General features: G+C 37.4%; 2 protein-coding genes across 2 annotated transcripts; one reads left to right on the forward strand and one right to left on the reverse strand.

The window, feature by feature from the left end:
• The first annotated feature begins 2,372 nt into the window (after positions 1-2,372).
• Positions 2,373-12,280, forward strand: Gsc (goosecoid homeobox). The gene is made up of 3 exons (XM_076374862.1): positions 2,373-3,160; positions 6,117-6,406; positions 11,904-12,280. Exons 1-3 carry the CDS (start codon positions 2,671-2,673, stop codon positions 12,120-12,122), a joined length of 999 nt encoding a protein of 332 aa, XP_076230977.1. The 5' UTR covers positions 2,373-2,670; the 3' UTR covers positions 12,123-12,280.
• Positions 12,281-13,843: 1,563 nt separating this feature from the next.
• Positions 13,844-17,787, reverse strand: LOC143177281 (uncharacterized). Its single transcript, XM_076375146.1, has 5 exons — positions 17,516-17,787; positions 17,163-17,442; positions 15,943-16,448; positions 15,263-15,863; positions 13,844-15,031 (listed from the first exon to the last, which is right to left on the reverse strand). Exons 1-5 carry the CDS (start codon positions 17,785-17,787, stop codon positions 13,844-13,846), a joined length of 2,847 nt encoding a protein of 948 aa, XP_076231261.1.
• Between the last annotated feature and the right edge of the window lie 1,385 nt (positions 17,788-19,172).

The following is a 19,172-nucleotide window of genomic DNA, read 5'->3' on the forward strand; positions in this document are numbered from 1 at the left end:
CGTGCATATATCTGATTATACTCTATCTCTAAATAACTTCATCTCAATATCTCTAAATAACAATTCTAGAAAATACTACTATTTCTAACAAAAGATGATAGCAGATGCTTGCATCTCATAAAGCATGCTACTGGAAAAAACTTATTATTATTCGCAAATTTTTGTTGAAATCAAAATGTATAACAATAACTTTACAATTAATCAATGAATATGTGTGTTTGCAGCTACTTGGATCTATTCATTTAGATTCTTAGTTCATAAAGAACATCAAATCTCAAGCTTTTGGACAGTATTGAAAATCAATATTTTGAATATAAAAATTTTCTGTATCTAATTACAAGTGTGTATTATATTTTATTTTTAGTGGTTCAACAATACATTAAAATGAACTATGACAACGTCCCACATATCAAAGTATCCACGTACCAACATTTCTCGTCGGACAATTTGAAAACCCAATAAAATCTGTGCATCGCAATGATTATCACAGCAAATCGGAGCGCAGCGGGTATTACGAAAAAAGCAATAGTTCGGTTATAGATTCAAAGCGATTCACCAGACGGTTTCAATTTACGAATCAATCAAAACGAGCGCGCACGCGTACACTTGCCACAGAGAATTTGCGTTTCATCCGTGGTGTCGTGATTCTATCCGTTGAGTATTATACGTTATAACGTGGCAGATTAAAAATATCGAATCTTAGTTACGCCAGTCGTGCCGCTACCAGGTATGTCAATTAAAAACTAGATTTGTTTCCAATTAGCAGCCTCTTTTGCGTGAAAACTAACTAAACTCATATCGAGTCGAAGCGAGGTAGAAAAACGCTGGTGAAAAATTAAAAACGTTCTAATCTGACGAATTAATCTCGAAACTTGAAACTACGGTCGCGCTTGTATGTTGAAAATCTTTCAAAACTGTTGAAAAAAAATTTTCTAACATAATCCAACTTTAATTACACGAATTAATACAATTTTCTGTTATTCAATTTTTCACTTGGGAATTATTCAGACGTTAATTTTAAATTGAATCTTTTCATAAAGATGAAGCTCTTAGAAAAATGTTCTGAAACTCTTGGAAAAACACCAGAAACTTTTCAAAATTCCTAAGCAGAAAATTACGTAGTTAGAGATTATGTGATATAAAATATTACGTTCGTGAACTACTGAAAAATCGTATGAAAGCGATGCAAATTTTTAAGCTGCATAAATGGATGATTTTTTGCACTGAAACAGTCCTCCTGTGCGATACATATCAAGCTTCCACCGAAAATCCGCAAAATCCCGCAATACTCTTAAAATTCAAACAAACAGCACAGGCTAACCACCCTTGCACCGGTTTCTTCCATTACATCTGCATATTACACTCTCACCTAGCTGAACCTGAACGATTTTAAGTACGAGCTGGCATATTTTCAGAAACAATACACCGAGATTCGACTCTGCCCGTCCGAAGGCGACCGGAGCGCGTGCACTTCCGGCAGCACGATTAATTCGTGAATACGATTCACAAAGGCAAACTCTGAAAGCTCTGTAATACGCGAGATACGTCGTGATTATCCGTTGTAAATACGTTCGTCCCCCACCCCCTCTAATCGTTACCTCTTGTTCCCGTGCTCGTCGGTTCGCTCGCCTCACCTCCACCCTTGGAAGCCCGTGAGCACGTCGACGGGGTTGAAAGGGCCTCGAGTCGGGCGGTTCGACGTTCCACCCCCACCTTTTTTCACCCCAAACCATCCCTGTCATCAGAAGATTGCACCTCCGCCTGCATTCTCCCAGAAACCATCGAGTCCCTCTCATCCTCCCTGCCCTACCCTCTGCTACCCTCGACCGAGTGCACGTTCCCTCTGGTCGCGCAGGGGACGCCGAGCGACAGAGGGTGGTGGAAAAGTGGATGGAGCCAAGTCGAGCCACGCCCCGTTCCCGGCGTCGACAAAACTTCGCTGGATATACTCGAGGGTGTCTCTGTCCCTCTGTCACTAACACGGGGGTGGCTACCCGTACACGTAGATGCCGGCGAATCTAAGCGCACCCCCCGAGAGAGGTCAACAGGAAGCCGGGCCAGTCTTGGGATATCGTTTATCTCATCGGTGTCACTACGCGTAACACTCTCCACGCGCCACGAGTATCCGCCCTCGTGGCTCTGTCGTCGCTCGGACGGACTCACGTTGCGACGACACCGATCGATCTACACCTCTTCTAGGACCAACGTTTCTTTTCACGCTTAAGGAGAGTGTTGCCAGGAAGGGAGCTCGATGCTTTAGCGAGGAACTGAATGTCTCCGTCGCGACGCTGGCGGAAGATCTGGCTAGGCTCTGGTCAGGGTGAACTTGAAGTCAGTGCGTCGTGGTGCTAGTCTGTGATGGGACAGGGAGCTGCTGCATGGTTTTGGACACTTGCGCGATGATTGTGTGATGGTTTATGCCGAGAACGTGGAAGGGAAGGAGCGAAGATCTTGATAGACCGTAGAGTCACTTGAGGATTAGGAGTATTGGCTGAGCGTCGGAAGTTCTTTCGGCTTGAAGCACCAACGACAGTGACACTGGTCGAAGAATGTCCTTCTGTCGGTTCTAGCTTTGTCTATTCAGTGAATCATTCGACAGATCTGTAGTACCACTGTAAAGGAGGCTTCAGAGGAACCAGTAGAGTTCGAAGGTGATTTCACTTGCCTAACATGGTAGAGAGCACCTATGCGAGCGATTCGCCCAGATCGCGTTCTCCCATGACGGAGCCGTCGAGTCCTCTTCAAGATGGTCCTGGCATATCCGGGTACGGACATCGGTATCTTTACAATTACTCGCCAGAGACTCTGCAGCAGAAGCTGAAGAGCAACGACGAGCAGCACAGTGCCAGTGGAAGGCGACTCGATGATGTACGAGAGAAGCCGTTCTCCAGGAGCGCACTGACCACAGAAGAGGCGCGATACAGACCTCGTGAAGCTTCGAGACCGAGCTCTTCGGCTACTATGTCCTCCCCCACGTCTGCTTTCACTATCGAGAATATCTTGGCGCCCAGACCCATTGGGAACATGACGCCCACCAGCACCAGCGGCTTGGCCTCTATCATCTCAAACCCTGAAGCCGTAGGATCGAGGACGACCGCGGCGATGCATCCTCTTCAGCAGCAGATTCATCACCTGGCGTTCACATCCGCTGATTTGTTTGGTAAGTTGGAATTATGGTAGTTGGCAGAGTTGGAGAAGTAGTTGAGGGGTTTGGGATAACAAGTTTAGAGAAGCAATGTTGTAGAGAATTTTTTACGCGTGTTTTTGGGGGACAATAGTTTGAGGTTTTGTAGAAATTAGTTTTTTTGGGAGATTTAGAGATAGATTGATTTTATAAAGTTAATTGAATAGTTAACGAAATATTGGAACGTTGCGAACTTATTGCTAAAGAACAAGTGTTTGAGAATAAGTGAGTTTGGAGGTGACAGTGTATTGATTATGGGTTAGATACTGTTACACACTTTTTGTCAAATCATTTTGTATCCTCAAAAGATAGTCACTTTCTGCACTAAGTGAATTTATTTTAACCATTTTATAAAATTTTCTCCACCTAGGAAAGAAGTTTATTATCAAAAGAAAAGAAATATGGATTTTAGAATAACTCTTTTCTTTGAAACAAGGTTCTCTTTCCAATGATACCAATCTTGAGAATCCCCGAACAGAAATGGAAATTGAAACTGAGGATTGGTTTCATATTTCTTTTATAAAATTGAATACAAAGAAAATAAAAAATCTTGAAGACTTTCATTCCTCTGTATCTCCAAATGTAACTAGTTGTACTTAAAGCAATTTATTGTCACTTATCTTTCCTTATTGTCACTTTATTGTCACTATTATAATTCCTTATTGTCACTATTTCATGAATGTGGAAAAATTCATGTAAATTTTTGACTTTTAATAAGTCACTAAAATAAACGTTCAAGAAGAATGATAAATGATAAACGATACTCTTCAAAGTCTCAAAAATCGTATCATTAAATATGCCTCTTACTACTATATTTTTCTAATCAGTAATCATTTCATGCGTCATGATGTTAACTTATCACTTAATACATTCAATCTGCCCATGGTTCGATGAAATCACATTTATATTATCTCAATCTTTTCATACATTCTAAAAATTAATCATAGATAAATTATAAAAAATAATAAACTGAAAAATTCTGAATTTTGTGTACATTACTATGAATCATTCATTTTGTATACTGAAATCACAATAACTCCATCAGAATAATATGTTAATATTATAACACCATACCATGTGAAAGTTAATAAATTGTCTAAAATCAATACAAAGCGTAGGATGCAAAAAAGTTGCAAAAAATTCCAGAAGGAAACAAACTTTTCAAAAATATGAAACGTATGTATGATTATGAAGCAAAACAGCATAAAGCACATATTGCTGATTTTTTTGCAATAATGACATAACTTAAACAACTGTGTCTGCGTTAAAAGTAGATATTAAAAATCATTAAGTATAAGAAAAATTAAGTTATTACCTCATTTTCCAAAAAATTATAATTTTTACCTCCTCCTCCTCCTTTTTAATGAAACAGTTGCTTTAAATCAATCTTTTTCTGCCAAAAACACTAATTCTAGCTAGACTTCGTTCAAATCATAAACTCAAATTGTTTGAAAATGTGAATTACATCATCTCGTCTTATATGTAGCCACAGGCACATATTCATCTCCAACTATTGCAATCTAATGTTTAACTGATCTTCAGGATTTTCCTGACAATCTGTCCTCCAACGAACATGTTAATTCGCAAATACCTCTGGAGCATTGGCGGACAATTTGTCCTCGTGGAAGTCTCGTAGCGGAAAGAATGAAAGAAGGCGTAAATCCGACGCGTTCCGCAACGAAATTTCCTTTATGCCCCGGAGGGCTTTAAGTATTTCTCCGGAAAGAACCGTGGCCGCAGATTGGGGATGCGCCAGCTGAAATCCGCAATCCGTTTCGATCACGCACGAACGATTTAGCTCCTTGCAATCCCGGGCCACGGAGCGGAGATGAAAATCGCGCGAGATGGCAAAATATGCAAGCCCCTCAGCGAGAAAGAGACAACGGACCAGCCGAGTAACCAGTTGAAAGCGTAAATTCGCCCTTCGCACATTTTTACGCGGAGACGTCGCCTCTAAGTAGCTTTCCCCGAGATTTTAAACCAAAACATCCCTCGGGGCTGGGACCTCGCGTATTTCTCATTCCCCTGGGATACTCGGGAATGGAACAGGTCGAGAGATAATGTAATTCGAACGTACTGTCAACGATATGTTTGGTTTTATAGATATTTAATACTCTGTGTTATTTTTTAACTCTTTTGTGAGTATAGAGATCGTTTTTTGTTTTCGTTATTTGTTAGATGAGTGGATACAATTTTTGAAATTTGTTCTTTGGAATGTAAATCTTGGTTAAAGAAGCAAGTCTTCATGGAACTTTGAACTCGTTTTGGCTCTAATGTCTCACTGTTCTTCTATTATTATAGGTATTCAGTTTGTGCACCCTTTCTCTGATGTGCTATTTTAAGGATTCCCTCGGGTATTAACCTTTAGCTGGGATAGTAGGGTCACAGTGCATAGGTTAACTCGAATTTTAACGATTGGTAGATACAAAGTATCCATTTACAGTTTACGGGAATTAATAATTTGGAAAGTTGTGATCTTTTCGGACAGTATTATAAATCATTCTTTATAATGGAATTATAGTATGTTACAGTAATAGCATCATAGTAACTAAGACTTATACTCTTATAGTTAATGCTCCACAGTTATTGGACATAGCAACGTAACTGAAGTCAATTTAATCGATTTGCAGACTGATATCTTCGACAGTGTGTCTTCGAACAAGTTCTCCAAAGCGTACCATTTTATTTATAAGACTTCTAAAAATTTAACATAGTCTACTGCCAACATTGACTCTAACTACTTTTATTAACTGAATTATATCTGTTACCTATCCTAACTAGAAGTACCCAGAACATATTTAATCATGTAATTATATAAACTGCTTTATCCTTTAAAAATTCAACACTTATTATACAAATCGAACAGGATAAAAATACCTTTTCAGTTTAGATTACCAAAGATATTAACAATTTCTCTATTTTCTTTTTCCAGCTGCAGCATATCCCAGCTTGTACTCAGGTGGATACGTAGCTGCGATGGCAGCTGCTGGCGTTTCACTCCATGGACAACCAGCCTTCTATCACGCAGCTCACCCTTATCAAATAAATCCTAATGCTAGCGCCGTGGGCCCCATGGCGAAGAGGAAACGTCGTCACAGGACGATATTCACTGAAGAACAATTGGAGCAATTAGAGGCCACCTTCGACAAGACCCATTATCCAGACGTGATTCTAAGGGAGCAGCTCGCGCTTCAAGTGGATCTCAAGGAAGAAAGAATCGAGGTAGGATTCACTTCATGTTATACAGCACATTTTCAAGTTACATAACAGAAATAACACTTACCAAACTTTCCTATTTTTTTTATAAAAGCATTCTAATTGTTAGAACCGAGATTCACAATGTAGTGGAAACTATACCATCAAAAATGTAGTATGTGTGGTGAGATGAATATTTAATTAAACAAAGTTTTCGTCAATTGAAGGAGAATTAAAAATGATAGAGTCTGTTTTTGCTCTCTTGAAAAAAAGAGAAAAATTGGAAAAGGGTGTTTTTGTTATGAATTATTATTTTTTTTGTAATTGTGTTATGGGGTGAGTTATACAATATAGACAAGACGTAAGTTAATCCAGTCTTGTATTCAAACAAAGGAGTACTAAATGTGTTAAAAATGTTATAGCGAAACTGATGATTTTTGAATAAGTAGTTTCTTTTGCAATCTTTTTGTCTGCATCAAAGCAGATCTAATCTACTTCTACATGTGTCTTCGATGATTCTTCATCGCGCACTGTTTTCCAAAAAGATGGAAAACGTGTTAAAGATGGAAATGTTTTACTTCTCACATTTTTCTCATAGAGATTTGATATGATAAAAAACATCCTATTATCGCAATCAATTGAAGTTGTCAAACACAGAAAATTCACCGAAATTCATAGCAATGTTATGACAACGAAAGTCTTCGAATACATCACAGCCGCCAGTAGCCGCCCAGTCTGACAAATTGCTGTCTCAGGTCTACGAGAATATTAGGTTTCCCGTTGACAAACATTGACCATTCGGATCGGCCTCAACTTTCGGGACCGAAACGCATAATTTGCAGCAACGACAAAGCGTTCCCCACAGTGGAGTGCAGAGAAAACACTGCTTCGGCTGTCCAGCATTTGTTGCTTCAATGCACGCCCTCCCAATAACACTTTCACGCGGTCATTAAACTTATTTGTGACTAGTATTTATCGACCGCCTTGATACAGCAATTTGCATGCTAGATTAAAAGCTTTGCCAGTAATGTGTTTGCCTCAATTATACATACGATCAACCACACACGCGAACAATTACTGTAAAGGTTTACACGTTGCTCAATATCATTAATTCTTCATCAACTATTTTGCGATTAATTTCGAGTAATTCGTTGACCTCTGGCTGAATGTTTTTGTATTGCTATGGGACTGTGAACGAAGTGAGCGTTTTTGAAAGCTTCGGGGTAAGTCAGCTGCCTCTGAAGAGATGGTTCGAAGAACTTAAGACGGTGTCATTGAGTTTGGATTGGTAGAACCCTTTCCTGCCGTGCATTGTAGACCTATCTGAAAGGATCTTGTGAAGATGCTCAGTTTCAGTCTACTGCTTTCTTGAGAAGAAAGAACCTTGCGGGAGATCGTTTTGTTATGGGATTTGAGACATTGATTCCTTCAAGTTCAAATTATTTTCTCGTTTTGAGTAGGACGATATTGCTTCTTCTTTTGTAGTGTAGTAATTAGGGTGGGTGAAATGTGGATAATCTGTTGCCTTTTTTGAGTTTCAGATAGTAACATTGTGTTTTAATTATAAATTCATTGGGAGTGACTACATACCTATCTATTTATGAGAAATTTAAGCATGCAACCAAAAATTACAGAGTGCACTTAATATGAAGAACAATACTAAATATATACTATAATGTCTAAAAAGTGAAATAAGTTTCTAGGTACATATTATCTTTTTCTATTGAGTTTAAAAAAATATAAACTAGCATAAACATTCAGAGTCTAGTTATACAATTAGCAGATTTATACAGTGATCACAGATCACGAATACTCTTAATAATTGTCAGTAATTTAATATTGGATTTACCGACTAAAATTTCTGTAAACTTTTATGAAAACTATACGTCACTGTGTTCATACATGCATATACAATTTATTTCATTTTTATGCACATGTTTCACAATGCTTAAAAGTTATAAGATATGATACAACATGTAAAATTGAGATATCAACTATATTAATTTTGTCACCTTTATAAAAATATTATGTATTATATTAAGTTTCTTATTTTCACGTTATAATCAGTGTCATTTACCTAAAACATGTTAATTTCCATAAAAGAAACATTAAATCTTTGCATATTCAGTGGCCTTTATCACATACAGTATTACAGAAGAGAAATTACATGATGTAATTTTACCCCTTGAGTCTTAATTACATACCTTAGAGAGGAACACACTACCTTGATTATTATTACACTTAGAATTTCGTGTATATGAACATGTTGGAGGACAACCATATTCGTATAACTCGATCGTTCATAAAATAGGAATCCACTTGATTCCTTCATTAGCTGTGATTTTTATATTCACGTCCATATAAGTAGATATTGCATCAAACATTTATTCATAATTATAAAAGATAAATAATTGATATCACAAAATTTAATTAACTTTGATATAAAATGTATATATTAAGATAATACGTAAAAATATGAATACTAAAAGTTCCTAGAAAAATCATTTTTCTACGTTCATCTGTCTAAAACACAAAGCGTTCAGACAAATAACTTGAAATTTTAAATTCTGTATTTATACCAATGCTTTACTAATTTCAAAGGACATTACTAATTATGTTCACTCAAAAATTCTAAAAATACGAATTGTTTAAATTTCTTTAAACATTACAAATAATTTATGCTTCATTCAATTTCTGCTTTCAACCAATAAACACCTATAGAAGTCAGACAGACATTCATATAAATAATTGGAGTGCTGTCGAACAGACTTAAATAGCACTTCAACAATTGTTCAGTTAACCAGATAGTAACTAAAATTTCATTAATACAAATAAACTTCATATAAACAGACTTCAATCCTAATTACTTCATAAATCTGCAAAGTTTCGCAAAACCTAACAAAGGAACATCTCACTGCTATTCTCTACAACAGTATTTCCTTTCCAAACGTTTGACACTTAGATAGTAGACATTATTTGCAGCCAGCAATGGCGATATCGCGATAACTGAACACGGAAGAAGGGGATGAAGCGATCCCAGAGGTTCGCGGGCGGCAATTTGCTCAAACAATCGTACAATCCCGAAGTCATTCACACTTATCGTGGCCCAAACAGACCACCCGCGTCGCGTCGGCCTTGCCAAAGAGAATCCTTGGCCACGAGAGCCTTTAAAGACTTTGAAACAACATATACCTGGCGTGCACCTGCCGCGTCTGAGCAAGAGTTTTCGGTGTTTGTACAGAATTAGTAGAAGGACGACTTTTTAAAACGAGAAAGAGAAAACGGACGGGGATAAAACCGAGAGACGGCGGAATGGTTTGTCTCTCTCTTGAGGGAGGCCCTAAAGCACTTCCATCCCGTGTTTGGAAAGAAGCACGACGGTGTTTACCCGCGTGACGGTCTTTCTCCTATTTTCATGATTGCATCAACGGAATGCGGGAACACGAACAACAGGTGTTGAGCTGTAAAAGCATCAACGTAAAAGCTGTGATTATGGCAGCGGAGAAGAGATGAATTTTATAAGAAAATCCTATCTAATGTTCCTGTGGCTGTAAGGCAAAACTGCCTATGTCACATTTTGTGGAATTTGAGTTAAGACATTAATTCTGTGGTTTTGAAGCGTCACATACTTCTTTTTCGATATATTGTCATTCAGTGTTTTCAACTTCAATGGTGTCTTGTGTCCTCTTAAAGCTTTACTTTTTAGTGAAAAAATTCTTTTAACGTTTTCTTTCTGCAAATATAAATTCTATATTCTAGATCTCAGTGAAGGTCTTAATTCGAATTTCTTGAAAATGTGACATAGATCTTTTTGCCATACAGTCATAGAATTGGAATCTGGAATATTGAATTTATATTTTGAGAAAAAAGAAGGGGCATTAAAAACAGTTTTTCATTTAAAAATAAGGGTTCAAGGAGACACAAGTTCATAAGACGAAATCAAACTTGAATGAAAGCTTCAAACGTAAAAAATCTCGAAAGCAAAAACACGTGACTTACGTCATTTTGCCTTACAAATCTTGCAACCACAGATTTCAGAAGCAAGTACAACTGAATTGAAATTCTCGGAGGAAATTACACTTTAGAGGAATGGAAAAAATGAATGTTTCTTCAAACAGAAAGAAAGGAAAATTGTAATTTAATTTTTTGGGAATGTTCGAAAACGTGTTTAGGTAGAAGTTATTAAAATATTTTGTAAAAGTGTATTATTTAATATGGTTGAAGCGTAACAGATCTGTAGAGGATTATTATATAATTTGCTAAGCGTCAGATGAATTTAATAACTAAACCGACGAAGAATCTATCGGCGACGACAGAGAGATATTGATTGCTAGCGTTCATTTGAATCGAATCAGACAACCGTGAGGAACAAATGCTGATTCCGAATGTGGGATGAAGCCTTTTGATCTTCACTAGCTCCCTCGCCTTGTTAAAAGTATTTCCGATGAGTACGCCAACGCACAGGTAAACGGGGTTATCAATTACGTATCGCATCTATCCTTGTAGACATTAAGATCCATTGGGTAATTTCAATTTCACGATACAATGATAGCGAATTTCTGCTTCAGTGAATGACAACCGATGGAGGAGCTTGAAACTTGAAATAATTAAGAGGATATCTTACTCTAGTCTAGCAATTAATATTTTGAGAGCATTTTATACTTATAATTTTTAATAGTTTTAAGTCATTTTATTTATGATTTTAAAACTCTTCTCTTTGTATAATTCAAATACTCTTCTACAATCTGATACTTGGATTAACTATGTTAAATGACTATTTAATGCTTCAAAACTGAAATTTCACTGTGTTAAACATGAAACATACAGAGTGATACAAAAGAACAGTGTGTTGAATAAGAAGTGATAAAAGATGATAAAAGAAGTTACACTTCATAACTATATACATATTTTATGTCATTCATCCTTTAATATTTATTTAATACTTACTTTAATTTATTCTATTTTTTGTAATCTAATACCTGTTCCATTCTTCACACACTTTGGAGTTTGTATCAAAAAATTATTAGCAGACTAGCTGGTCAAGATTTACAAAAAAAAAATTCTCACATGTACCTCGTTTCAATAACTCCCCATTAAAATTCGAGTACATTTTTACATAGACTATAATTTCGATAGGACTATTCATAACATGCATATCCAAAATGAAAATAGTGTTGATTGATTACATAAATATTAATGACTAGAAATTTTCTGTAAAGACGTGAACTTAGATGAACACTATAAAATGAAACAACAATAAAAACTTTAAAAAAGTCGTCTGTCAGGAAAATGACATTCAGCGGTAATAAAATCCTAGATCTTGACGTACTTATAGTTATTTTAATTTAATGGCTTGAATTTTCAAAGCATCCGAATATGTTAATGTATCACAGAATATAGTTAAGATACAATAAAGTTTCCAGAGAAAATTATACACTAATAACTTCGCAGTTCGTGTTTATCCCCTGATTCGCACAAGATAAACGTAAACTAGCTCTCCCTCACCAAACGTTTCGTATTCCAGGTGTGGTTCAAGAACCGGCGCGCCAAGTGGCGTAAACAGAAGCGGGAAGAACAAGAGCGAATGCGAAAACTTCAGCTGGAACAACGTCAGCACACCGACGACGTGTCCACAGCTACTGTCAAAGTGGCCGATCACTTAATGTTAACCAGACAGCAACAACAACAGCCACAGCAACAGCACGAGCAAGACACCGACAGTTCGGATCTAGAAGTGGCGTAGTCGAAATATTAGTTTTAGACACTTTTTCACTGACGGTCGAGGAGGAAGATCCTCTCCCTCTGTACGGGACGATTGTAAATATTGAACTAGAGTGTAAATATATTTGTACATATAACTTACGTTCGATGTGTATAATAGATAGTGAAATAAATTATTGAATCGTGATACGAAAAAAGACTATTCTATTACTTTATGAATTCCCCGTTCTGCGAAACGAATTAGTTCTTCCAATACACCTAACTCTGATATTTCAATTCTAACAAACTTGATAAAATTTTTTCAGATTTTTCTACAAAAAGATATGTTTTTCAGTAACCATATATTTATTATATATTTTAAACGAACTTTTTCTGGACTTCTATTTCACTTACCTATCTTAAATCTTCTCAAGTGTTTCAACACAAGATAATAAACAAACGATCTGAATTTAGATACGAATTCAATTTAAAGCCAAAACCTTTTAGAGAACATTTAAAAAGTAAAAGTTTAGAAAAGAAATTCTACCTTGCATTTTCGTTCCATTTCTGAATAAGATACCCTTCGTCAGCCAGAGAGACCTTTAACCCCAAGACACCTCGCGCACCCGATATCCCTTGGCCACAGAAGGGATCGGTGATTAAAATCCCTCGACAGTTCCTCGGCGTCGCGGTGGAACTTACTTAGTTCTACGTGCCACGACGATTATATTATTAGTATTGTACAACAGGAGCGAAAGACCAGCTGGCTAGGTAGCGCCAACAACTGTTGGACACTATAAGTTCGCTTCGAGTTTGAGCCAAGTTCTTGTATAAGTACATAAATCCTGAGGGCGAGCTGGAACTAAGACGTTCTCTGTGGTGCAAGTTTAATAGGTTCCGCGCCGTCGCTGCGCTGAGACCTAAAGACGATCGACTTAAATACGAGGCTTCTTTTATTCCATCAGCAGTGAGATCTTTTCTCTTTCTCTTCAATTATTTGGACTCAATGACTATGTATAATTCATTGATGTACGACCTGCTTGTTCAATTATAACTATGCAATAAGAAATATAGGGAAAAACTTGAGAAGTTACATTTTTGGTTTTTATGTAGGATAGCAATTGTAAAGTCAAAATGAATTTTATTATGTGTATTTTACCAAAATTGTTTCTTTATTCAATATTTTTGTATGAGTTCCGATTTAGGATTGTAGTTTTTCATCTTTTGAAAATTTTAGGAAAATTGACTATCTATTATGTTATACTTAAATTTAGATTTAGATTTTTGAAACAGATTCAATTTTTCCCTTCTACCTATCAAATAACATAAACATTGGAAATTTGTGTTTCTCCTGAATGGTTTTCAAATAGATTGATTCTATACGATTTTCTGTATGTCACTTAAATATCCTTCGATTTGAATTACAGCATATTCAAAATATTTTAGACAAAATATACCCTATATATTAATATTAGATAATAATTTCAAGAAATTAATAATTTTTCTAATATTTTAATCACTTTTTGAAATAGAATCGTTGTGATTCTGTGATATTATGCTATAATAGATATTAATATTGTAACAATCGAATGTTTACCATTCCTTTATTCATAGACAATCAACTTTACTCACATCTTTTTAAACAATATGGGGACACATAAATCAATCAATACACCAACAACGAAAAACCACTTCGAATTTAAACGAAGTCTTCAGGTCTATCGAACTACTGAATTAGCACATTACCCTGCAATCTAAATCCGATCATTCAGCACCTTTGCAGCATAATTTATCGATAGTCCTCGCAGTCTCCTGCCGCTTATGTTTCCACCTCTTCATTTGTCTCTTCTTCTCCTCATCATACGGACACTCTATTTTAGTTATCCTTTTACCCCTTTCCTTCATATCCAGTCTGCCAATGGGTAACACGGAGGACCCCACGTCGATAACCTTTAAGATCTCAATAGGGTTCAATGCAAACTGGCTGCACTCAGGAGAGCCGATCGTCAATACCAGAGTAGTTATAAACTTGTAAAAGTAAGTAGCCCTAAGCAGATACGCAGCGCCCTCTCCATACTGGAACAACGGCGGCCCGAATGAGTTCACATCGCATATATAGTAAGCGCCGCAGAACTTGAAGATGCCCACGCAGGAGCTTTCACAGGTGAGGATACCAAAATGGTACTTCAGGAACATCTGTTCCAGGGACTGCCACAGGTACCTATCCGTTTTCGTGTAGAGCCTGCCACAGATCGCTGGAAGGACATTCGCCTCGAACATAGTCTCACCAATGGTGAAGTAGCTCATGAGGTACCTGTTCCAGCAGTTCACGTGACTGTACTCGTTCTTGGTCGACTTGAACTCGGCCTCCATCTTGCTGTGGGTATAATATCTGTCGCCACACATCACGATCACGTCGAGGATCTTCGAGCTCCAGTACTCTGGCGCCATGATCCTGGTCATGCCAGCGCAGACCACGTAACAGGCATACGTCTGCATGCCACGATTCTCTCGCTCGAACATGCCATCTGTGATGTGAAGCTCGCCCCACAGAGAGAACAACTTGTTCGACTCTTCTACCACGTACTGATGCCAGCGCATCTTGCCTATACCAGGCGCGTCTTTATGACCCTTTTTCTTCTGAGGGAGCGCTGAACACTTGGTCCAGGTGATCTTGTACAGTTTCAGCCATGTTGGCTTCTCGATCGCGTCTTTCAGGTCACCCTCCTCCATCTCGATCGTACAAGGGTCCCTAACGTCGAGAGGATCGAATGGACATTCGTCAATCGTCTTAGCCTTCACGTAACGCTTGGGTGGCTTAGGCGCAGTTCTTTGAAGAAGCTTCAAGTTGTGGATCTGGCAGCAATGGTATGTTACATTGAAGATCTGAATTGTGTAGAATTCTTCTTTCGGTGGCTCCTCCTCGGCTGGTTCCTCGGGTTTAGTGGCATCCTCTGCTGGTGCTTCTGTTTCAGGTAATTGGGACATTTCTGATTTAACTGGTTGAAGAGACGTCTCTGTGCCAACTGGTTCTAGAGTCTCTGATATAACTGATTGAGCTTCTGCTTCGGATGGTTCAGCCTTTACTTCTGTTTTGACTGATTCAGCTATTGATTCTGTTTCGTCTGGTTTTATTGCTGCTTCTGTTGGTGGAGGAGCCTGAGTTTTAGCCAGTTTAGCTGCCTCTTCTTTTTCTTTTTGCATGTCTGACTTTGGGATCGGGTAAATGTAGGCTCTTAACAGGAGGATCATCAGGTGTCTCTTGAGTGATTGTCTCGAACAGAACTTCATTATGCAAGCATAGCCATCGTCGTCCCAATAGCCGAATTTGTCACATCGATAGGGGTTGTACAAGTACCAGAAGTAATTGTCTTTCCAAAAAGCTAGGGAGAACCGAGTTGTACGGAATATGCAGTTACGAAAACGTATCGGCAGATTGTCAATCAGGTCTTCGATCCTTTTTATGTCCTTGTGCACTGGCGTTGTTTGTACGTCGACTATCTTTTCAGACCCAATGTCTAGCTGAACATTCATTAACTCCTTCCGTTCTAGCATCGTTTTTTGCTTTAGATTCCTCTCCTCATAATCCCAGGGAATATCAGTCACTATGGGGACGTCATTCAGTTCTGCAATTTTCTCTACTTCGATACTATACTTGTAATTATATACAACAATGTCATCCAGTCTTTGCTTCTGCTTTATATTAATAGTACCAATATGAGTGAAGAGTAGCCACGCGTGATCGTAGATGTAATCGATGTTCGAGTTCCATGCGTATTTGTATCTTGTAAGGATACGTTACTTTAAGAATACATAAAATCTACATTAAATTAATCAAATACTCTAGTTTCACAAAATTATACCTTAGCTGTGTCTTAGCTAGAAGAGCGATAACGGCCTGGTAGAAACAAAATTTCCAAGTCTTCTGCCGCGTTCGTAACATGTGCAATTCTTGCAGGTGCATTCCCTTCAAACCACGAAGACATACATCAGCGTAGATCCTGTTACCTCTCGCTTTCGAGGGTAACTCGAAAATGATGTAATCACCGTCTACCAAGCCAGGCTGCTCACCAGCAGCTCGATCAACCAGCAAGTCTTTGGTAGGTGGGGGGCACGACTGTGGGATTCTGGCGTGACCCAATTCCTTGCGCCCGGAGAAATCATGATCGGGATCGTCGAAGACTTCTCGATCATGGACATCGGGATCGCAGGGAAACAGATCCTTTCTCTTTTTTCGTCTCTGCATTCGTCGTTCCTTCAGTTCACTCACCAAGTCTCGCTTCGTACATGGCCACATGCTTGGCCACTTTTCGCTATGGGTCTTCGACACTTGAGGCGTTATTTCAGCATCGGACTTTGACGAGTGCACCTGTTCAAAGGACACCCTCGAGAATAGCTTTTGAGTGATGTGACAATGCCATGACTGAGTTAAGAGTTACTTCCTGTGTGTGTATTGAGTGATAGTGTGGCTCGTAAAAATAATTAGAGGAAAGAAACATAGTAGACTTAATATTCATTTGTATATAACTCTGTAGGATTTTTTGAAATAGATGTTAAGTTGGAAACTATTTTTATCTGAAACTGAACTTAAAATTGTTTGGCTTTAAAATTTCTTAGAGCCTAATATCAAGTTCAATATTGTGAAACTTGATACTGCATAAACTACTTAGGGATTTTAAATATCAGAAAATATTAAGAGCACTTTATATTGGCACTGTTAGGCATGGAACAAGGTATAAATTTAATTTTGTTTCTATCCTTTTATTTCAAAAACTAAACGATTTAGAATGTAATTATTTATACCATTAGAAGAAGTGAAAAATTGGATATGCGAAAATTGAATACATGAGACGGCCTCAAAAATAAGTGTTCCTTACTATAAACATATCAGTGAGTCATGCATTCAGCCGTGAAAAGCAATAAACATAATACTTGCAATTAGTAAATTACTAGCATCGAGAGCCTCGCTATTACTCTATAAATATACTTATACAGTCAGTTCATTTACTTTTGACCTCGTAATTATAAATACTTAGTAGTGAAAACATTCATGACAACCTTACTGATTCGGCGATTCATTTACTGATCTGTGACCTAGAATAACGCAAGCTAATAGTAGGACTGACAAGTTACTAACTGGTAAGTTCGCTCGCATATTTCTCCAAATTCGGATCATCTTCGATCGATCGATTTTATTAGGCAAAGCCACTTCATCTCGAAGCTGAAAAGCATTGAGAGGCAAGCATTTGTGAGGAGTAGCCAAATCTTCTTCTGACTGGACTTTAGGAAAGCGTCGAAGGTTTGCAGGTTTCCTCTGTTTGAATATATCATCCTTCTCGAATTGATCTTGATCTTCGACAAATCTGAGAAAATTGCAGTGTCCCATAACAAAACAATCTAACTAGACTAACTACTTAAGTTCGTGACTCGTTTTACGTGTTCATGAAAATGCGCCAGGCAGGCATGTCATCGCAGGTCCATTTCTTCTTCATACATTTCTCCATCCATGTTTTCTTCTTTTTTTTCGGTTTGACTTCGTCTATCATTCTCGACGATGGTTTACTATCACCTGGCAAACTGCCCCCATAATCCTGCTGTTGTAGATCCTCTTCGTCGCTTACTGCATCCGTATATTCCGCTGTGTCTAACGCGTCAGTGGTATCCCCTTCATCCGTTTGGTCTTCGTCAGTTTGCTCTAATTCACTCATCTTCTAATGGTATCTAATCGACTGTTTATCTCGTTGAAAAATTACTTCTTGCAATATAGCTTTGTTGACACAGTTCCACGAAATTCACAATATTTTATTTCCCACAATTTGCCAAATCACCTCATTCTGAAATTGACTTGTGAAATGCTACACTTATAAATTTACAGAAATTTAGCAATTTCGTCGACTAGTCTATTAACTGTTCGAAAAATTCTCGTTGCATTATAAATGCTTCAAACATGATTTACATCGCAATTTTCAATTTTGACGTAACCTAATAATGAAAAGCTGGACGGGGTGGATGACGTTTCATTTCAGCTGCAACGTGAAATTATCGTGGAAAAGATATTTTCGTCCAAAAAATTGAAAAGTAATTTCGTTCGATGCGTTGATTACTTCCTGTATATTAGGTGAAACATGTCGCAATGTAATAAAAGAAAAATTTGTCAACCCTCCCCTACCGAGATAAATTCCATCGACTTCGAGTTTCGAATAGAGAGCAAAATTTGAAACGCGGAACGACATTCGCGCGGTGATGACCGAGGGAAAGGGAAGCTGAACAAATGCGACTTCTCAAACGGGCTGACGAAAGATTTAAAGCGTTCTGTTCGGTGATTTTGTAATTATTTTCCTCCTGGAGGCAGGATGAAACCATAGAACACCAAGCAATCTCAACGGCCGAAGCCAAACAGTTGGCGCAAAATTTTCAAAGTGTTTATAAAATTACCCCGATACGCAATGGAAATAACGTGAAACCTTACTTTCGAGCCTAATATTCGGATCATTATTGGATTTAGGAGCCCCACGGGTGCATCAACCGACAAATAATTTCTGTTGCATGTTTCCATTAAATTTGTTTTCTGTGATTTTATGCTGGACGATAGAAAAAACCCATACGAAAGCTGGCCACCATCTCCCATTTGAAATTTTAATTATTGAGGGAGTCGTTAAATGTTTTGCAATCTGTCCAAACCTAATAAATCTCCATCAATATTATTTTTATTATTCATTCCATTTGAAAGTATCTCTTTTCTGTAAGATACGAATTTCAGAATATCCATATTTCAGCAATAAGGCACAAATTATTTTTTGCTTTTTATGATAATAAAATATAAAATTAATCAATTTTAATGATGTTGAATGTTTTCATTTTTAAATAAAAATAATGAAAAGTAGACTTAAAAAAGCGTAATTAATGAAGCAAAAAGAAAATAAAATATTTAATACTAAAACTGCGAATGAGTAACATAAACTACTTAATAAAATAAAATAAAAATAATAAAAATAATAAAATAAAATGCTCAAATAAAAAGGAAAAAAGAATATAAATTGACAATGTTAATCATCTATAGTTATACGTAATCATACGTATACATAATGATAAT

Source organism: Calliopsis andreniformis, chromosome 3 (assembly GCF_051401765.1).
Source record: "Calliopsis andreniformis isolate RMS-2024a chromosome 3, iyCalAndr_principal, whole genome shotgun sequence".
Taxonomy (NCBI): Eukaryota; Metazoa; Arthropoda; class Insecta; order Hymenoptera; family Andrenidae; genus Calliopsis; species Calliopsis andreniformis.

Bases quoted from the DNA above. Each gene is read 5' to 3' on its own strand.
- Gsc (XM_076374862.1), top strand. From the start codon at position 2,671: ATGGTAGAGAGCACCTATGCGAGCGATTCGCCCAGATCGCGTTCTCCC. The intron at 3,161-6,116 runs GTAAGTTGGAAT...TTCTTTTTCCAG, and splicing joins CACATCCGCTGATTTGTTTG to CTGCAGCATATCCCAGCTTG. The intron at 6,407-11,903 runs GTAGGATTCACT...TTCGTATTCCAG, and splicing joins TCAAGGAAGAAAGAATCGAG to GTGTGGTTCAAGAACCGGCG.
- LOC143177281 (XM_076375146.1), bottom strand. From the start codon at position 17,787: ATGAGTGAATTAGAGCAAACTGACGAAGACCAAACGGATGAAGGGGAT. The intron at 16,449-17,162 runs GTAAATGAATCG...TCCTTTGAACAG, and splicing joins TTATTCTAGGTCACAGATCA to GTGCACTCGTCAAAGTCCGA. The intron at 15,864-15,942 runs GTATAATTTTGT...TATCCTTACAAG, and splicing joins CTAGCTAAGACACAGCTAAG to ATACAAATACGCATGGAACT.